General features: G+C 41.6%; 1 protein-coding gene across 3 annotated transcripts in view; it reads left to right on the forward strand.

Annotated features, from left to right (window-relative positions):
• TRIM36 (tripartite motif containing 36) overlaps positions 1-19,277 on the forward strand; it is a 34,266-nt gene extending 14,989 nt beyond the window's left edge. For 2 of the 3 annotated variants that reach the window (XM_083816878.1, XM_083816880.1), the window contains 9 exons: positions 77-311; positions 7,752-8,095; positions 12,517-12,663; positions 13,806-13,901; positions 14,804-15,057; positions 15,670-15,794; positions 16,352-16,645; positions 16,935-17,232; positions 18,760-19,277. In XM_083816878.1, the coding sequence (XP_083673004.1) occupies positions 77-311; positions 7,752-8,095; positions 12,517-12,663; positions 13,806-13,901; positions 14,804-15,057; positions 15,670-15,794; positions 16,352-16,645; positions 16,935-17,232; positions 18,760-19,114 (2,148 nt within the window). In that variant the 3' untranslated portion in view covers positions 19,115-19,277. The remainder of the gene's footprint in view (positions 1-76; positions 312-7,751; positions 8,096-12,516; positions 12,664-13,805; positions 13,902-14,803; positions 15,058-15,669; positions 15,795-16,351; positions 16,646-16,934; positions 17,233-18,759) is intronic. The other variant, XM_083816879.1, reaches the window with a different exon arrangement.
• Positions 19,278-20,332: the final 1,055 nt, after the last annotated feature.

The raw sequence follows: 20,332 nt of genomic DNA on the forward strand, positions 1-20,332 counted from the left end.
GTACAACATGCACTAAGTCCTAGCGGCTCACGCCTTCTGCGCTTACTCTTGTTTTTCCCCTCTTTCTGTCATGAAGGTTGCCACAAAGAGTATTGAAAGAGAGCTCATCTGCCCAGCATGCAAGGAATTGTTCACCCACCCGCTGATCCTTCCGTGTCAGCACAACGTCTGTCACAAATGCGTGAAAGAAATACTCTTCACAGTTGAAGACTCTTTCGCTGATGGGGGTTCTGAATCCTCTAATCAGAGCAGCCCTCGAATTCGAATCTCATCTCCTAGCATGGATAGGATTGACAGGATTAGTAGATCAGGTACGTATCTGAATTTTGCACATTTTTCCGATTTTATGTATTAGGATGACTTGAGCTGAATGATGTCTGCATTGGTAAAATCTCATCTCAGTACTCCTGACATAGTTAAATAGATGACATGGGGATAGTGCAGGTCTTGTTCATTCTGTGGTGAGAACAATGGGAATGTTTTAATTTTAAGGACAGTGCACTCCATTTCATATAGAATACATTTGTCTTTGTGGCATCTTGTAAATGCTTGTAGTCACTGTGTTTGTTTATTCCTTTATTTCAATTTCTGTTGAGCATCAAGTTGTAGATTTTGGCAATTTTGTTATTTGTCGATAGCACTGTTCTGCCTGTTCTGCCAGATCTTGGCCAGCCTAAATTCTGCAGTATGGACTTCACTCTGAGTCTTTGCAGGCGTTTACAAATGATAGTGTTTACTACCCATTTCTTGATATTTGCAGTAAATTGTTTTCCGTAGATGGTGATCATTGCGTGGTTGAAGAACTGGAGGACTTGACTGTGAGAAGAAAGAGCTAACAGTTTCTTTCAGTGTGGTCTGCTTGAGCCTTTAAGGAACACATAGCTTGAGAATTCATAATGCTCTTTGTGGTGTCATAATATACAGATTTTGACTCTGCTCAGCTCTCTGTCTAATCCGTGTGTAACATGATCAGCTCTTACACAGATACATTGGAAGTACTTCGTGCGTGCTATGCTTCTTAAAAGAAACCTCACCTTGGCTTTTAGGCTTCATGCTGAAAAAATCATCTGCTATAAAACCACACTGCAGTGCTCTGGGAAGTCACTCGCAAGACACACCCTAAATCCGTATCTTTCACTTCATAGATCACAAACAGTCATCCTCCCCTTCCCAGTTTTCAAAGTTCGAAATCACTGTCGTCTCTTAAACAACACTTAACTCATTTATACAGATACTCTTTCAAATTAGTGTGATAAGCAAACGCTGCATCTGCCGTAGCTTGTCTGACTGATACTTACACGATGTGAAGGAATTCCCAGATGGAATGGGCAGTTATCCTTATTCCAGCCCTATTTTCAGGGACTGGGATGGACAGCCCTGTGGTTGCTGTGACCACTACACACAGTCCGCCCACCCTTTGTAGCTGCGGCTTGACACAGGCTTTGACTGAAGAGGCCACTGGTAGCCATGTCATCCCAGGTGGAAGTCTGCTTGCTTTTTTGTCCGCAGTACGCCTTGTATTCTGGCGTTGCTACGTATGTATGGACTAGTGATCTCACTGGTTTCAGCTGCAGCTGTTGGCTTTGTGTATTTACAAAGTGAGTTTTGGAGCCCCAGTGGAACCTGAGAGGTGGCAAACACGCCATGGGTGACCTCCTTGTGAAAATGGGCATACAAAATGTGCGTGGGGAGCTGCGTCCTTGTGCTGCGTTCAGCAGCCTGAGCAAGGAGAGGAGGTAGTCCTTTCTCCCCTGTCAAAACCTGCCTTCAGCTTGCTCCCCATCAGCCAGTAGCAATGATGACCTAACACGATGTGGTCCTTCCATGGTGCGTAGCACAGTCCACCACCCTGTGCACTGAAAGAGGCAGAGGCTCTGCTGAGAAGCTGACGCTGAATTACTGCAAGGAACCAAATGCTGTCACATCCTCCTGTGTGAGTGTAGTGGAAGGGAGGAGCAAGGAATCTTGGAGACTTGAGAATTACGGTTTGAAGAGTGGAGCTTGCAGTTCTGCAGTAGTTGTTGGCAGCCTTTTTCACAGGGTTTTGTGTTACTGCTTTATTACATCCTTTAGAGCAGGGCGGGAAAGACCCATTTTTGGTGCTCCTGCCCACTGAGATCTACGCAATCAGTATTTATTGCAGGCATTGTCCTCTTCAAATCCACAGCAGTCGGCCACTGTCCCAGCAAACTGATAGGCAGTAATGTGTGTTATCTGCTGAACTGACCTGTTAGCTGACTGAGAGCGAGAAATGCTTTGCTAATATCTTTGTCCCCATTTGATGAGCAGCAGGAGAGTGCTGGTCCCTCGAAGTAATAGGCTTCGCCCCGTTCCCCCTGAAGAGCGTTGGGCAGAGGCACATCATAGGAGAATTACCATCCCAGACAGTTCAGATTTGCAAAATGAAAAGCATATGGAAATGGGAGCTTTAAAGAATACGTTTGGACATTCAGGTTATGCTGTCTTTGCTTCTGATGTTACAGGTATTATAGCTCTTTTACTCAGTGGAGTGTGAGCTCTGCCCTCACAGGTTTGGTACCAATAACGTTCATCCAGCTTGCAACTTATGTTTGTACCATTCATGTCCTGCATCTGAAGAAACTACATCCTCTCTCTTAATTTGTTCTATGATCCTCAGTGGGATTTATAACAGAACAGTTTCATAAGAGCAAAAAGGCACAAGGCAACATCCAAAGTGGGGCTTCACATGTATACAAAAGAAACAAGAATTCCAAGTAGTGGTGTGCGTGGCATGTCACTGTCAAATCATCGCATTTGAGAACATGTGAAATCTTCCTCCTGTCGTGTTTTTTTTCTTTCTTTCTTTCCTTCTCTTTTTTTTCACAGAAGAAATTCTTAGTACCTTCACGAGGAGTACAATCTATTAAAAACGTTTTTGGCATTTAAATGCTTGAGTGCCAGAAAGAACTGGTCTACTTTCTGTAATTGTTGTGCACACACAGCTTGCATTTACGAATACAATTTATCTTAAAATAAAAATGCTGCAACTGGTAGTTGAAATGGAGTGTATGTTCTTAAAATCTAATGTGCTGGTTTAAAAAAAACACAATCTATGTTGTATATAAAATAATTTTGACAAAAATTTGCTGTATACAAAATGAAAATAAAGGGTATTTCTTACTGCTAATCTGTCATAATGTTAGTGTAATTAAAATGTTGGTGTAGTTAGAATAAAGCATGTGATGCGGTTATGTTGACACTTCTGCAGAATTGATGGGTGATGCAGAAATTGAATGTTTGAAATAGATCTTTTTTTCTCTCTCGTCTCTTCTTTCTCCCTGTTTCTTTTCTGCTCAAATGCTACAGCTGTGTCATCGTGCTAGGAAATTAAACACTCTTTCATTTCAGCCCTGCAGTGTTTTGTCAGCTCCAGGAGGGAAAACAGTTGATGCTCTTCATTTGAGCCATTGTAAACCAATGGTGTATCTCTCTTTTTTTTTTTTTCAATTTCTAAACAGCTTTCTGTTCATTGTTCGCAGCCTCACAGAGGAGGTCTTTTGGGTGGAGAGGTAGAAATGCTTCACTTCTTGTATTGGCTCTAGATAGTTTAGTGTTTAACTCTAGAGTTAAATATTGTTGGTTAGCATATAGCTTTCTGTCAGTGGTCAAGTCCACAAAATGGCTTTTACAGTGAGCAAAGGTACAGCAACGGACTTACATTAGGAAAGCTTTTCATTCTGTTTAGCACTGACTTAAAGGTCAACTGGACTGAAATTCAATTAAGGGTTGTTTTTTTCATGTGTATGCATGGCTAAACATACTTTGATACGTGCAAATAATGTAAGTTCTCTCTTCCCCTTAAAACAAAAATACAGCAGTTTATGCCTATACTTTTTAATTTTCACGAATTCACATACTCAAGTTTCAGTAAAACTACTGTCTTATTAGCAGCGAAGTGTTATTATTTTATTGATCTTTGTAACAATTAAGAGGTCATAGTTTGCTGTCACTTCTAAATGGAAGGTAAAACCAGTTCTTCACTGTATCTGAGCTCTCTTAATTGCCTCTGATAAAGAAGCAGACTGAAATTTACACCTTGTTAATCTGAGTAGGTAGTTCTGGATCTGGCAATTCAGTACAAGGCCTGAATGTGTGAAGAAAACTAAATAATTAAAACTGATACTCTTGTAGTGTTTGGTGTGCTTAGTGACATAGTCAGGTTGAAGGAATAGCCAGTGTCTCTTGGTTTGAAATAAATCTAATTACTGAAATTGAGCTAGTCTGAGCATCTCAGCCACTGTTTGGGCTTACTATCGTAAATATTTCTTCTTTGGTGTCAAAAAAAAAAAAAGCTCCATGTTGCCATAATATTGGCAGATACATGAACAATTAATAAAGGTGCTGTGTCCTTTGAGAACGGAATGAACAGAACTAAACACAAATCCAAATTTCATACTCAGTGTGAACAGCAAAGCAGCTAGTACGACATGGGCATTCATTTGCATCAGGTGAAGACTGGAAGTGTCATAAACCAAAGATAGTATAGTCAGAGTTATCAGAAAAGCTTTCTTTATCAGCCTTTTTTGCAGAAAGCACCATTGATATGGGGAAGTTTAAAATATCTGAAAATGATGTTTTGCAGCTACTGGCTTTACGTCTTTCTTTTAATTTCTTCCTAAGCATCCATCCAAAAGCATTAATTGAGTTTGGGGTGGCAATAGACATTTACATTTTTAAAAACTTTTATGAAAATCCAGTTGACTTTTAAAATACTCCTTTTTTTTTTTTTTTTCTAACTCACACATTTAACTTCCATGTCTTCCATTATCATGAAATGCTGGTGATACTGTTCACTTGGAAAACACAATTTTGTCTTTAAGATGTCTTATCCCTTTGCAAACCCTGAGGTACAGGTTGGGCTTTTCCACCTTTGAAGTGTTGGCACCTCTGCTTGGTGAGAGGAAGTTAAAGCGTAAGGCATATGTAAGGTTGCTCTCTGACTTGAGTCTTTACAGTCTATATTGTAGTATTTGTGGGTTTGGAGTCTAAGTCTGAGCACATGTTGTGCTTATTTTTTAGGTTGCTCATAGAGTTACTCATCGCAAGTGAAGTGGTTTGTTTACAAACCACGATGGGAGGTTTCTTGTGATGATTCCTAATATTTGTACAAAATACATACTTGTTTGTTGGAAACCAGATTGGCAAAATGTAAAAGACAATATGGGATGGATCTGAGTTCCTCTGAGCCACACATCTGAGTACAAAACTCATGTTTTTTGCTGCGTGAAGTGCTTGCAGTTCAGTTTTAGCAGACTGAATGCAAGGCAGACAGGAAGGGTATGCTCCAAGTAATTTATCACTTCATCAGCGCTTTCTTTTTAAAATACAAGCATATAAACCTTGTATGCTTGAAGAAAGTGGGCTACTTCATGCTGCATGTTAGCATTAACGCTTGTTAGAGGCAAAAAAAAAAAAAGGATGTTTCCCTGCTTTGAACTGCAGAAGTGGCAGGGCACGCAGAGGAGCCGAGGAAACACGCTCTCAGCTTTTAGAGCAGGAAGCAACAAATGTGGCTCTCAGAAAGCTGTCAGCGAAAAGGGATGAGACATCTTAAGACGTGCGGGGCTTCCCTGTAAAGAAGAGTGTCACCAGTTGCTGCCGAGCATGGCTCGTGACGATGGTCCGGTTTTGTCCCACGACTGGCAGAATGAAAGGCCTCAATTGGACTGCAGCTGAGCTCACCTTTGCGTTAACAAACACCAGTCCCACGCGTGAGCCGCCTGGGCCAGACTTTCAAAGCATGCTCCTGGATAAGAATTTCAGATTGTATTTTTAAACTTGACCACTGCACCATGTTTTTTTTTTTTTCCCCTTGTTTTCTTGCTTTGTCATTGCTTGCTCTCTGTTGTAGTGAACTGCTTGTAGGCAGTCCCTGTACATACAACACTGTGCCATTATTTTCTTAGTTTTAGCAAATGTAAGTGCTCTGAATCCCTTTCTATAGCTATTGACTGCATGGCACTGCATGCAAAATCATCCTTTTGTTTAGGCCGTTGTACAAGTCTGTGTAGAAGGTCTCTCTCCGTTTCTGTGCACAGTGCTAGCTTGGAGCATACGTTTAAAGATGAAGTTTGTGTTTCACTGCTGTTCTGTGCATTGCATGTGTGTGTTGCTGTGTATGTCAAGTTACAGGTATTGCAGGACATGCAGTTTGGGTAATTAATTCACTGCAAGTAAGTACCAAAAAAAAAAAAAAAATTAAAAAATCCACCAAACCTCTGCTTCCCTTAGCCAGAGAGTTGTGTATGGTGACTTCGGTCATGTGTATTGTGTCCTGTAGACGTGATCTGGTGGTTCTGCTCAGAACCTGCAGGAAGGCGTGGGACCAGCAGAAGTGTGAGACTGCCAGCTCGTGCACTCTTATTCATGCTTCTGGATGTGGTTTCTAAGCTGACGATCATACATAACTATCACAGGGCACATTTCAAAGGCGTTCAAAGGAACTAGTTCCTTGTGGGAGCATTGTTGGGTTTTGTGTGTGTTGGTTTTCTTTTTTCTTATTAGAGAAACTTGAAAGGGCACGCTAGGAAAGGGAGTTGTGAAGTGTTGGGTGAAGGGGCTGCAGAAGAGCAGTGCAAAGCAAGTGTCTTTTTGTCTGGTGTCAAAGGATGCTTCAAAAAGAAATGAGGCATCAACATTTCTGAAGGGAAGGTAATGACTAAATATAGATAAGAACAAATTTCCCTTTCTGAAGAAGAACCCATTTCAAGACTAAGAATTCAGGTTTGTCACCTCCATTCATGAACTTGTTAGTTACAGCAGCATGCAGTCCTCTCAAAGGGATTTAAAAACCATGCTCCAGCTGCAGAGGATAGGTTTTTGTTTCTTCGTAAGGGGAAGCAGAGAAGGTACACATTAGGCCTATATGCTGGCTTAGCCTGTTTCAGAAATCCTTAAGTGACTGCTTTTTGATCGTCGTTCCCCTTGGGTTCAGGAGCGAGACAGGGATGCGCTCCCTGTTTGGTAGCTTTAAGAACAATGTGCTTGTTGTAAATAGGTTTTGGGTCTGCGTGAGGCTCCAGAGGCTCTTCTCAGCTTGCAGCTTTACTCAAGCCTTCAGTCGCTTTATTTGAGAGAAGAGGAGAAAATTGTAGTTATTTGTCCGTAGCTATGGTTCCCTAATTCAGGGTGGAGGAAACTCTCAAACTCCATCATCTCAGTGTCTCCCTTGGTATTTGAGGCTTATTTAGCAGTCCTCCTTTATCAAAGCCTTTCAGCCAGGGAAGGGCTAGTCCCTGTGCTGTGTATAGCTAACATAGATGTTACTTAGGTTTGGGAAGGCACAGATTTATTGCTGTATAAAGCCTCTGGCTGGTCAAGGCCACAAGTTGATGCAGTCCCCTCCACCAAGGATGAGCTCTGAGCAGGAAAGGACCTGTTTTTACTCATGTCTGGCAGTGCAGTGCTTGCTCTGAAGAAAAAGGTGGTGGCATTGTTCTAGTGTTGCAAGAAACAAAGCTGCAGGAAGCAGAAGGTAGAATTGGAACAGTTAAATTTAATCTTAACATAGAATTAAGTTTTAGAGTAGTTTGTAGTGTCCCCTGGACTCAAACATGACAGTACCTTCTCATGCCAAACTTACTCGCTTTGGCTTGGCAGAGTGTGTATGAATTAGTATTGATCGTACTGGTTTGGATGATGTGCTACAATAGTTTGGAATTGGTTCATAAATTCCCACGCTTCTACCTTTAAAACCTAAAACTCTTCTGTTTGTGCTCCTTCTAAATCAGGATTTGCTGTCTACACAGGCAGAAAACGCAATTCACTGACTCCTAGAACAACTATGTTTCCTTGTCCTGGCTGTCAGCATGACATTGATCTTGGAGAACGTGGCATCAATGGCTTGTTTCGCAATTTTACGTTGGAAACCATTGTGGAAAGACACAGGCAGGCAGCCAGGGCAGCCATAGCTATCATGTGTGACTTCTGCAAACCTCCACCTCAAGAATCCACGAAGAGCTGCATGGACTGCAGTGCAAGCTATTGCAACGAGTGTTTCAAAGTACACCACCCTTGGGGAACTGTGAAGGCCCAGCACGAGTATGTCGGACCAACCACCAATTTCAGACCCAAGGCGAGTACACTGTATCTGAGGAATTTGGATTGCTGTATTCAGATATAGCTTCAGATGTGTTTGTGCTGCTGCAGGGCCTTTTAAGGACCAGTGTTGCTTTATTGAGTCCTGCTGTCATTTCTGGAGTGAATCATAAACTTTTGTTGTTTTTTTAAGTAGTTGCTGTTGAAACATACATTGAGAACACACTTCAAGGGGACCCTAAAAATAAGGATTTGGGATTTTATTTTTTTATTTTTTTACTTTTTTACTTTGGGTAATTGATTGTGTTAATTGTCATTTGAGATGCTTTTTCTGTCTTCTGGTTTTTTTTTCTTTTTTTTTCTTTTCAGACTTACTCATGTTGAATATCTACAGTTGTACTAAGGGAGGTGACCAGAGGTGCCCCCTAGATTTGTTGCTGGTGAACAGAGAGGGTCTCATGGGTGAAGTGGTGATTGGTCACATCTTGGCCGCAGTCACTGTGAAGCAGCTGGGTTTCAAATATTTGGTGACAGGAGAAAAACAGCCACCAAAACTTCAGTCCTGGGTATGGGGAGAGCAGGCTTGCAACTGATCAGGGAACAAGTTGGTAAGGTCCCTTGGACCTTAACAGTGTCTGCTTTTGAAGACATTGGGGTCCATCAGTGCTGGTCAGTTTTAAGTACCACCTCTTCAGAGTGCAGGAGCAGGAAATCGCAAGTGTCAAAAGTCAAGCAGCTGGGCAGAAGGCCAGCTTGGCTGAGCAGGGGTCTTATTCTAGAGTTTAAGTGGGAAAGGAAAGTGTATGGACACTGGAAGCAAAGTCAAGTGACGTGTGAGGGCTACAGAGATGCTGTTTGCCATTGCAGGGAGAAAACTGGTGCAGCCGAAGCTGAATTAGAGCTGGAGCTGGCCAGTACTGTGGGGGACAACAAAAAGTGCTTTTAAAAGCATGTTAACAGCAAAAGGAGGACCAGAGATGACATCAGTCCGTTACTTGATGAGGTTGGTCACCTCACAAATGGGGATGCCAGTAAAGCAGGGACATTTAATGCCTTCTTCCCATTGTTTTTAACACCGAGGATAGGCCCTGGGACCCCAGGAGCCTTAATTCAGAGGACTGTGACTGTGAGAATGACAAACTCCCAGCTGGCTTTGAACTTGTGTGGGATTTGGTGTATCAGGCACAGCACTGCTAGTTGGTTGAGGGAAGGGATAGTCCTGCTCTGCTCTGCACTGTTGCGGCCTCACCTCGTGTGCTGTTTTGGGCATCAAAATATAAGGATGTAAAACTATTAGAGAGTGTTCAAAGGAGAGCAGCAAAGATAGTGAAGGGGCTACAGGGCATATGAGGAGTGGCTGAAGTCCCTCTGGATGTTTTGAGCCTGAACTTGATCCAACACAAACATCTTTTTCTGACCTTCCTTCTTGCATCTAGCAGTGACTGAGGATGGAAGTTCAGGTCTCAGTTGAAATTACACCTAGCTATTCTCTAGCTGTAGCAAAAGAGACCAACGTAATGGCAAAATTTCTACTTCACACAGTGCTGCTGCATTCAGACAAAATGGAGTGCCTGCAAATTGATGTGTTGTTTCTCCTGCAAAGTGTGATGCAGAGCAAGGCTGTGCCCTGTTGGATTTAAGTTGCACTATAAGAGGAATTGTCACGTCTGCCATCTCCCTAGCAAAAGACCACAGCAGACCTTAGTGTCCCTGTATTTGCTGCATACCTGTGGCTGGTGATGAGGCTGTGGTCTGATTTCCATGGATTTCCTAGTGACAGTGATGCTCGGGGCTAGCACTTGCTGGAGCAGACTAGCTGTGCTCACATGTTGCTGGGTCTTGGTCCCAAGCAAGTTGTGTCATGGTGTGTAGCTGGTGTGTGTCAAGCACCAAGCATGGTGTGTGTCATGTGTATGTTTTGGGGCAGGGCATGGGAGCAAGGTCAATTAAAAGTAGCCCCAGTAATGACCTAGTTTCTAGTGTATTGCTTCTGTCCCTGGTATAGAAGGGATGTAGCATAAGGAAAGGCTTTTAAGGTGAAGCTAACATTCCTTTACTCCAGGCGAACATTCCAGGTGTTCCCAGGGTCCATCCTGAGGGGGGGAAGGATTGCATGGCCCCAGAGCAGGTTGACCGTGGTGATGAGGAGAGTAGGGTCTGATGCACAGCGTGCACTGCTCCAGGTGCCCCTGTGTCCCTGATGGTCCCACCAGTGTCAGCAGTGCTCATGTTCAGGGAGTTCTGATTCAATTAAATTGGGTATTGTACATTGTGTAAGAAGCTCTTTACTGACATTCTGTCTTCTGAGGCTGGAAGAATTTGCGACTCAAGAAGTAGTGAGCTTGGAGATGGTGAATATCTGGAATCGTGCAGTTGGTGCAGTTTTTTCTAACATACCCATTCCTCTTAAGAGCAAGTGTGTGCTTAAAATGCTTTGAAATGTGCTAGAACGTGGCTAATTTTGTGAAACGCCACTTTATCAGTTAAAAGTGAAACTTTGGAAGATAGCATACAAATTTTTAATTTCACCTCTTGATCTAAAATGATGTACCAAACATAAACTTCGCTTCTGTGGTATCTCAACCTTCACTGAAGCAGTATTTCTAATTAAAAATGCCAAAACCATCTGGTGATCTTTTTGTACTGTTGCAGGTACCACATGTTGGTAAACTACATGTAGATTAAAACTAGATTTAAAAATCAGTAGCTGAATTCTGAATTCTGTTGAAGGAGAGCAAAAGGGGGAGAAATAGTTCTGATATCCGTGACCTTGATAAATCACATAAACGCTTGATGTAGCTCTTTAAAATTATAGGTGGAAACAGAAGTATTTTTTAAAAAATAAAATTGTAGATATAAAAGTACATGTATGTTGTTTAAAAATGAATGTCCTAGCAACAGCAAATTAAGTTTACGTTTTTTGAGGATTGTTTGATTTTAGTCTAAGGAAAGTGCATTTTTCATTACAGTCCATTGTTAAGACCAGAACTCAATATGTGGAGTATTTGTTAGTCTCCTAAGCAATGTTCCCAGTAATAACTTTAACTTAAAACTAGATCACAGAGCGAATTGTAGCACTGGGGGCGTGAGGGGAGCATCTACCTCGTCTACCTCTTACAGCTTGCAGGCTGTAAACTTGATTTACCCAAGAGGTGACTAAAAATATGTGGTTTCTCTTAAGTGTGGCTAGACGCTGCTGTGGAAAAATGACTTCCATGGACTGAGAGATGACTGCAGTTCTTCGGAGATACCTGCTTACACAGTTATTTTCCCAAAAGTTTCCTTTTTTTTTAATTCACTAAACAATGATAATGAGATGCCTTATCGTGTGTGGGATGGCTTATTGTGTTCTGCTTAATGATTGTCTTATGAACCAAGGTGCTAGTGAGACTGGTGTCTCTGGCTTCTTCCCCATAGTCTAAGCTAACATTTGGGGTTTGAGAGTTGGTTTCACGGATGGTCGGCGGTTTAGTTTAGTGTGTCCAGATTTGTGCCACTGGCAATTTTTTTCCCCTCCCTTGTTATTTTTTTTTTTTAAATGTTAAAATTAAGAGATGACATTTTTAATGGCTCAGCTGTTGGCAATGATGTCTTGTTCTTTCTGTTCCTTTGACCCAGATGTAGTCTTGCAGTGCTTTGGAATGAGGCGAAAGGATTCTCTTTATCTTTTCCCTCTTTTTAGGTGTGTGTATCTGTTGTTAGAGCTTGGAGTTGAGTTGCACTTCCCCCCCCCCCCCGCCCCCCCCCCCGCCCCCCCCCCCGCCCCCCCCCCCCACTGAGTAGTTATTCCAACATATATGTTCAGTTTTTGAAAGATGATTTTGTGAGCACCAGATTTTTCAGGCTACTGTCAAAGCTGATACTTGGATTAGAACTCGGCGTGAACAACCTGTAATTGGAGTCAGAAAAAATAAATGAAACACTGGAGCCTTTTGTCTTTAAACAGACAGGGACTGGTGGCAGAGGTTGTATTTCACTTGTTGCTCCAAGACCAGTAGCCACATGGCTGAGCTGAGTCTAGTTTAGATGTAAATCATCATTGTCTTATGGCAACTCTTTGCTTTAAGAAAGAGATCACGTCAGTTTCAAGACAGAACTGAGATGCTGGCCTGGACACGGTTAAATTTGAGAGGGTGGGGTGTGTTCTATATTGCATTTATAGCCCTGAATATGAGTACAGGGAGCTTAAGGCATGCAAACCACTTTAGGGATTAGCAAGAAGGTTAATTGCAGTATGGAGGCTATGGGATGTGTACATGGTCATTGCTACATATTTACTTACTGTAGACCTCACTGAAACTGTGTTTTCATCTCCTGGATGAACAAATATAAAAAGACAGCAGGTAAAGTGAATATAAAAAAAAATCTGTTGTGGCAGTCAGATGCAGTAGGATTGCTGTTTGTTTTAATTGTTTGCTTTTGGAAATATACCTTAATTCTTTGCTTTCTTTTTTTCAGATTTTAATGTGCCCGGAACATGAAATGGAAAGAGTAAACATGTACTGTGAAATCTGCAGAAGGCCTGTCTGTCATCTTTGTAAACTGGGTGGATCTCATGCAAACCACAGGGTAACAGCGATGAGCACTGCCTATAAAACACTGAAGGTAAAAGTAAATGTTGTTTGACCCAGCCTTAAGAATGGGAAGAGCACTGAGCTTCTGTTGTAAGGACAAACTGCCTCTGGCAGGAAGCCTGGACATGTGCTTGGAGGACACTGAGCTGAGTCATGAGGCATGCTGTTGTGCAACGTCTGTTAATGCACATATTAACATGACATGGCACATGCCTGAGAAAACAATTGTGTATTCTATGGTGGCTGAAGCATAACCACTTCAAAGGGCCTCCGCGTTAATTTAGCCATCTGTGCAGCAGAGATGACCCTTTCAGAGAGTTTAAGGTGTTAGTACTTTACAGTCTAGCTTATACCACTGAATGTTTTCAGGTTGGTTTCCTTATGTGTTGGGTGAGCTGACACATTAAAGGCACCCTGGAAACATATGAAACTGAAGTATCAGTTGGGACATTGAATGTTTCTGAAGCTGCATAGCTATTGATTCCCTAAGCGTAGTACAATAAGAAAGACTTGCAAGCAGTATTTTGTTATTAGAGAATGATCTCAGCTACCTTCTCTTCTTCCTTTTCTTTTTCCTCTTGCTCACATAAAAAGAGAAAATGGAAGAAACAAAAAAGAAAGTGGAAAAAAGGACGAGAGAGGACGGGGAAGAGGAGGAAGAGAGAGGATGGAGCTGGGGGGAGACCAAGTCTTCCTGCCTTGTGCTCTTTGGCCTCCTTGCCTGTTTGCAAGGCTGTTCCTGTACTGATTGGAACTCTTTCAAATAGGGAAGTGCATAAGATAGTGCTCCATACCTCTAATTTCTCTAGCAAATTTTATTAGAAATGAATTAATAACTAGCAAGGCTTTTTTGCAAGTTGTAGTAATGTCCATAACTTCAGGTTTCTCAGACTAAGAGAGCATGATTCCTCAGTTTGGGAAGGAATGAGTCAACTTAGGTTACTGTATCTTGCATGTGCTCCCTGTCTTGCTCAGAAAAGTCACCTGGTCTCCCTCCTTGCTCATCCTGGTTTATCTAGCAGTTCTCTGCAGAGTTGCCTTCTGTAACTGTTGGCAGGCAGTCAGCCCTGTAACAAGATAAACCGAACACTTGCAGGGTGACCACCTGTGCTGGTGGTCCGTTTGGGTGGGAAATGCTTTTTGTTCTGCCATTTTGCCATTTTATTTTGACAGGAAAAGCTTTCAAAAGATATAGAGTATCTCATCAGTAAGGAGAGCCAGGTAAAAGCTCACATTTCACAGCTGGGTCTGCTGCTGAAAGAAACAGAGGTAAGAATGACTTGTTGGTTGGTAGGGGATGGTCCTTGAGGGGATGCAGCAGGGACTGGAGCTGTTCCTAGCACGGTTTTTTATTAGCTAACTGAAAATACAAACAGTCTCTGTACAGCTTGTGTTAGTCCTGAACCGCACTTTTTCTACAGTAAGAAATGTAGACAACGTACAGAGGGAAAGCAAGTTTTAGGTGCTAGTGTAAATCCAATTGAAATAAAGCTTATTTGATACCTTACCCAAGGAAAGCTGGGTTAAACTTAAAGGTCTGTGTATTAATGGCAGTGGACGATTCATGCTTTCTATTTCTCTTGAGGATGTTGCAGTAAAGTCAGCATTAAGGATAAAAACTTGCCATAGGAGAGTCAGAGCTGGGGACATTCTCTGCATGCAAGCTGTGAAAGTCTGTGACAGAAATTGCAGGAGGTCATGTCCCTGCCCATGTCTTAGTGCAGACCATATCTATGCTTTATAGTTCTTTTTTAGTAGTTGAGGTGGGCCTGCTGATGTGAGGGCATACGTGGGAAATGGGTCTAGGCTCCTGATGCAAGATGATAAGGGAAGATGGAAAAGCACCAGCCTCTTGGGCAAGAAGACTTCTGAGCCTGACCTGCTTTTACAGTGCTTTTCCATGAGCTGCTTAGGCACAGGAATGTACTGCATAATTCAAGGCATAATCAGAGGAATATTTTTCTGCCCTTCGTTCTCTGTGTTAAGATGATAAACGCTTACTAGTTTGGGTGCACTGTTGCTTGCATTTTCAGTGCTTAACAAAGCTCATAAATCTTGTCACTCAAACAGGTAACTAGATTGCTGTGATAGCTTGAGAAAGCTTAGGTATGTTTCTATACAAAGCCACAGTCCTGTGGAATCAGTTTGAAATGTATTTTGTTCCCTCCTAGTGCAAGGGGGAAAGAGCTAAAGAAGAGGCATCTCAGAGTTTTGAGAAATTAATTCATGTTCTGGAGGAGAAGAAATCTGCAGCTCTTCGGGCAATTGATGCATCTAAGAATTTAAGACTGGACAAATTGAGAACCCAGGCAGAAGAATATCAAGGTCTCCTGGAAAATAATGGCCTTGTGGGATATGCTCAAGAAGTACTTAAAGAAACAGATCAGTCCTGTTTTGTTCAAACAGCAAAACAACTTCATGTCAGGTATCTCAATTACCTTCTGGTGTAGATAAACGTTCTGCTGTAGGATGTCTGGTCAAACATTCTCTTGACAACCGCTAGCAAAGTTCTGAGTGCAGTACCTTGTATTGCAGAGCCCCATGACCGGTCCAGGTACGGTTCAGAAGAAATTACTGCATTACAGTGTGCACTGAATGGGTTTTATCCTTCTACAGCATCCAGCCCTGTTTAGTAAAACTGCAATGGAAAGGTGGTCCGTTCGGCTCACTGACACATTCCTTTGTTCAGTGATTATATCAGTTATTTGCAAGTTAATCAAACAGGTCTCTTCTGGCTTTAAACTTTTAATCTTAGTAGTTGTTCTCCATTAGCACTTCACATCTACTTTGTTCTTTGAACATAATGCCCTAAACAGTCAAAAATACTCTGCCATCTGTTTGTTATCTTCACATGTGTATACAAAAGGCTTTTAAATTTTGAATTTAAATTCCTTCTAGTGAGACAAATTCCTGGGAGACTTCAGTAAGTACACGAAAACAGAACATTTTTTAAGCAAAACCTAGCATTTTTATTTTTAAAAATGCACACAAATTCCCTTTTCTCTCTTCTTCTGTCCCTCTGCTCCTGTGCTTTCAGAATCCAAAAAGCTACTGAATCTCTGAAGAGCTTCAGACCAGCAGCTGAATCTTCTTTTGAAGACTTTGTGGTGGACACTGCTAAGCAAGAACAGATCCTTGGTGACTTGTCCTTCTATTCCAATGGTAAATTGTGAAAACATCAGGTCTTTCATGAGTTACAGCTTTAAGGGCTTCTCTAGAAAGAGCAAGATTTATGCGGGGGTGAAGTTGCAGAACTCAGGCAGGTGCCCTGACTTGCATTGTTCCTTCTGCCTCCGTGATCCACATGGCATTACCTGTCAGCAGTGATAGTTTCAGCTTTGACAGGCAAACTAAGGTGCCATCAACTTCAGTACCAGCTTACATTGGCTTCCAAAAACTGTAGTTAAGTAAAACTTATGTTAGTAAGTCTTAGTAGAACCTTTCTGCATGGCAGAATAGTTGTGGGTTTTTTTTGCTGTTTTTTTAACTGCCAGCACAAGTAAAGGATACAAGTTTCAAATTTAAAGCAGAAAGTAAGGGATTTATTTGTGTGCAGGCACAGAGCCATCCTCACCTACAATTTTTACCTGTGTGTTCCAGATTATTTTTCTCTCCACTATGCTAAGCTGCTGAATAAAGGCTTGTGTGGAAATTCTAAAATAACGTATATCTAAGTATCTAAACTTAAAGAATTTTCTCCTTAATGTTTGGCATTCCAGGTCTGGAAATACCAGAAATCAATGAAGAGCAGAGCAGAATATACAACAAAGCTGTGATCAGTTGGGAATCCCCTGGGAAGACAGACTCAGCTGATATCTATGTTCTTGAGTATCGTAAGTTTAACAGAGAAGAGGAGAACGTGATGTGGCAGGAGATTGAAGTTTGCAGCAAGAGCAAAGTCATATCTGATCTTGATGACAACAGCAGCTATGCTTTTAGAGTTCGAGGATATAAAGGGTCCATCTGTAGCCCTTGGAGCAAAGAAGTTATTTTGCATACACCTCCCGCTCCAGGTATTGCGTTTTCTTATTTCCACAAGGTGCTGAATCTGTAGGTATTAAGAGCTGTTAGGAGATTTCCAGTAGCTCCCGGACTTCTGTTTCATTATTGGTTGCATACATGTGTATAAGCACTGTTAATGAACAGGTTAATTAACAAACTGAAACTATTTGCTTGCATGACATTCCTGGTAGCTTTTAGAGATGAGAATATCTAATGCTAATTTGTTAAAATGTAGTTTATAAGAGCAGAAGGCCAAAAATATTTAACTAACAAGAAATTCTTGGAATACTGTTTTTTCAGTTTTTAGCTTTCTTTTTGATGACAAGTGTGGGTACAACAGTGAACGTCTACTGCTCAACCCAAGAAGAACTGCTGTGGAAAGTAGAGCTGGATTTCCTCTACTGCTAGGAGCTGAACGCATACAGGTTGGATGCTACACAACTCTGGATTACATCATTGGTGACACTGGGATTGCCAAAGGGAAGCACTTCTGGGCCTTTCGTGTGGAAGCATATTCCTACCTGGTGAAAGTGGGAGTTGTTTCTAGCGCCAAAGTACAGAAATTGTTCCATAATACCCATGATGTGACCAGCCCGAGGTAAATTGCAGGCTTGTGCATAATATGTTTTATATAAGGATAGGACTTTTTAAAAAATTATTTTAAGAGCAAATCTAGTCTCAGTTAATAAACAACATGAACCAAAACAGTGGAAAATAGCTTGAAGCAATATGGTGTGTGCTGGTTATCCTGTTCCTCTCCCTGCTCTCTGCCATTAGTAGAAAAGTGTTCTAGTTACCCACGTTTCTTTTGCCTTTCTTTTTTGGAAAGAAGTCAGGTTTGAACAGATGTCAAGATGTGTTAGTTAAAGCAAGAGGGGGGAAAAATCTGTCAGTTGCAAGGCTGAAGCAATTGTCACTAGGCTTAATGCCCTCAGCATGCTGGATTTTGGCAGCCATTCAGAGGTGCAACGTTCACTGTACGTGTCTGTGTATCTTTGCTGTAGCTTGCGTCACAATGCATTCCAAGTCACTGGTTTCTCCCAGGCTATACACTTACATATAGTACTGGGAGTGCTACTGAGCACAAGCCAAAGTACAGAGGACAAACGAACACAAAGGTTTCCAGGTCTCAGTTACATCTGTAGTAAGCTTGGATGTACCTATGAACTGGAGGCTGGGAGGGTATCACATGGGGACTCTTAACTTTGAATCTAAGAGTTGTATTTGCTTTCTGCTATACAACATACTGAAACTGAAAAAATGCCAGTGTCTCGAGTTGCTTAGTCAGATGGAGCCTTTTTGCAAAGTGAGAAATTAGGTCCTGATTTCCAGATTCCTTTTTTACTTAATCACAAGAATATCTGGAAACCTTCAGCTATTGCTCATCCGTAAAAATAAATAAATCACCACCAAAAATGCAAATCTACATAGGACTTGCCTGCATAGAAGAATATTGACTCTTGTGCTTCTCTGGTCTATCTTTATCTGGTGACAGAGGCTGGAGGAAAACGTGTAAACTGAGCAGATCTGGCTACAGATTTCCCCCAGCTACCTGCTGGGACACAGGTATTCAGGGAAGCCTCCAGGCAGAGCGTGATTTTCTTTAAAACTTAACACATTAATTGTTGTCTTGTGAAGGCAATGCAGTACAGTAGCAACATGAAAAACTCACTGGACAACAGTAATGTTAAATGTATTTATTGATGTTGTTTAACATTGCGTAAAATAAGGTTAAACCTATCCTGCCTGTAGTAGTGAGTCATATTTGCTATATTACTTGCCAAGTTAACTAATTTGCTATACCTATAGGCTCTTTAATGATTACCTAGCATAGAGACATTCAGATAAATCTGCAGCTTAATAGTTCCTAGGTAAAGCCTTCTGTGGTCTCATTCTCATTAGCGTTCAACTCTTACCAGGTGTTTCAAGTGGCCCAAGTGAGTTCTCACCTATGAAATGCATCTTCCCTTCCAGCATAGGTGTATTTTTACCCTGCAAGGTTTTGTTAGTGATCATGTGCTGTTGTTACCTGTATAACAGAAATGTTTTCTCTAGCTCACAGTGCTGCCAATGTGAACAAGTGCTGCCCAAATGTGACAAGCAAATGGTTGTTTTTCCGTTCTAGGTACGAACAAGACAGCGGCCATGACAGTGGGAGTGAGGATGCCTGCTTTGACTCATCACAGCCTTTCACGCTGGTCGCTTTGGGCATGAAGAAGTTCTTCATCCCCAAGGCCGCTGCTGACCCCAAGGATGCAGCGAGCAGAGTCCTCCCCCTGCCCTCTTGCCTGGGGATCTGCCTTGACTGTGACAACGGCAAGGTGGGTTTCTACGACGCTGGCCGCATGAAATGCCTTTACGAGTGCGAGGTGGACTGCTCGGGTATAATGTACCCAGCATTTGCCTTGATGGGCAGCGCAGCAATTCATCTTGAGGAAGCCATCGCAACAAAGTACCTGGAGTACCAAGATGACCTATAGGGTGGTGATCTCCTCCTGTTGCTGTTTTGAGATGGAAGATGAGAGCAGAGGTGTCCTACCCTAGTTTTCAGTCCTGATTAATTACATTATACCTAAGTGCTGCACACAAGCCTTTGGGTCATGTTTTTGTGTTTGTTTTTTTGTGCCTTTTTTTTTTTTTTTTTTCAAACAAATGATCCAGACACTTCCACCAGTAGGAGATGTTCTTCCAGGAGCACTCCTGCCTTCCTTGTGACCTGTGCAATGCTGATCTCCACAGACTTTCCTCCCAGGGGGAGGTGAGGAGGAAGCTCAGCTAGCAACCAAAATCACTTGTCAGGGTGGAAATCTGCCTTTTATGTAACTTAAGTCCTTACACAGTCAGCTTTGCATTTGACGAAGTCAAAGCTGACAATGTGTGATTGCCATTATTCTTCTAAGAAATCTGCCTGAGTGCATCTGAGGGGTGAAATGGTTTCTTACTAACCAATGAGCACCCTGGAGGTGGTTCTTTGAGCACTCTATAACTCTTGCACAAATACAATAGAAAGCAGTGAGAAATGAGAATTGCAGTTGAACATTTAGGCTGTATTTGGAAGGAGGAGATTAAACTAGAAACTGTATTTCGTATATGTTTAATGTGACTGTAAGCTGAAACTCTAGTTCTGACACCTGTTGTATAGTTGGTGGTATAATGGTAAGTTTCTGTACTCTTCCAGGTTTTTAGTGTAGGCTACATAAAATATATAAAGTGCAATTTGACCTTAAACAGACTTTAGAGTCCAAAATCAGAAGTATTTGCATGTGTGAGTAATAGTAACCTGGTATTTAGGGCAAAAGCAAACGACTTATTGACATGACTAATAACATGCAAACTTTTAAAAATTCAGGTACTTCTGTTAATGTGTTTCTAAGTTAAATTTTTAATCTAGGAATGGCTTGTTTTTAGTAATAATGATAAAAATGCACTGATTAAGTTTTGAGACTCAATTTCTGCCTTAAAGGATGTTTCTGTTCAAATTTCTGTTCTTGTGTTTAAAAACTGTATCATGAAGTAGTGCTTGCACCTGTTTGGAAGTAATCTATGTAAACAAAAACCAAACAGTTGAGTACTTGCACTGCTAATTTGCATTGTGGAAAAATAACATCTAAAGTGAAGGATGTTTCTAATACACACTTGGTGCTTTCTGAATTGGGGATATAATGTCGCATCTTGATGAATGTGTGTGAAGTATGCTT

This window comes from Anser anser, assembly GCF_964211835.1.
Source record: "Anser anser genome assembly, chromosome: Z".
NCBI classification, from domain to species: Eukaryota; Metazoa; Chordata; class Aves; order Anseriformes; family Anatidae; genus Anser; species Anser anser.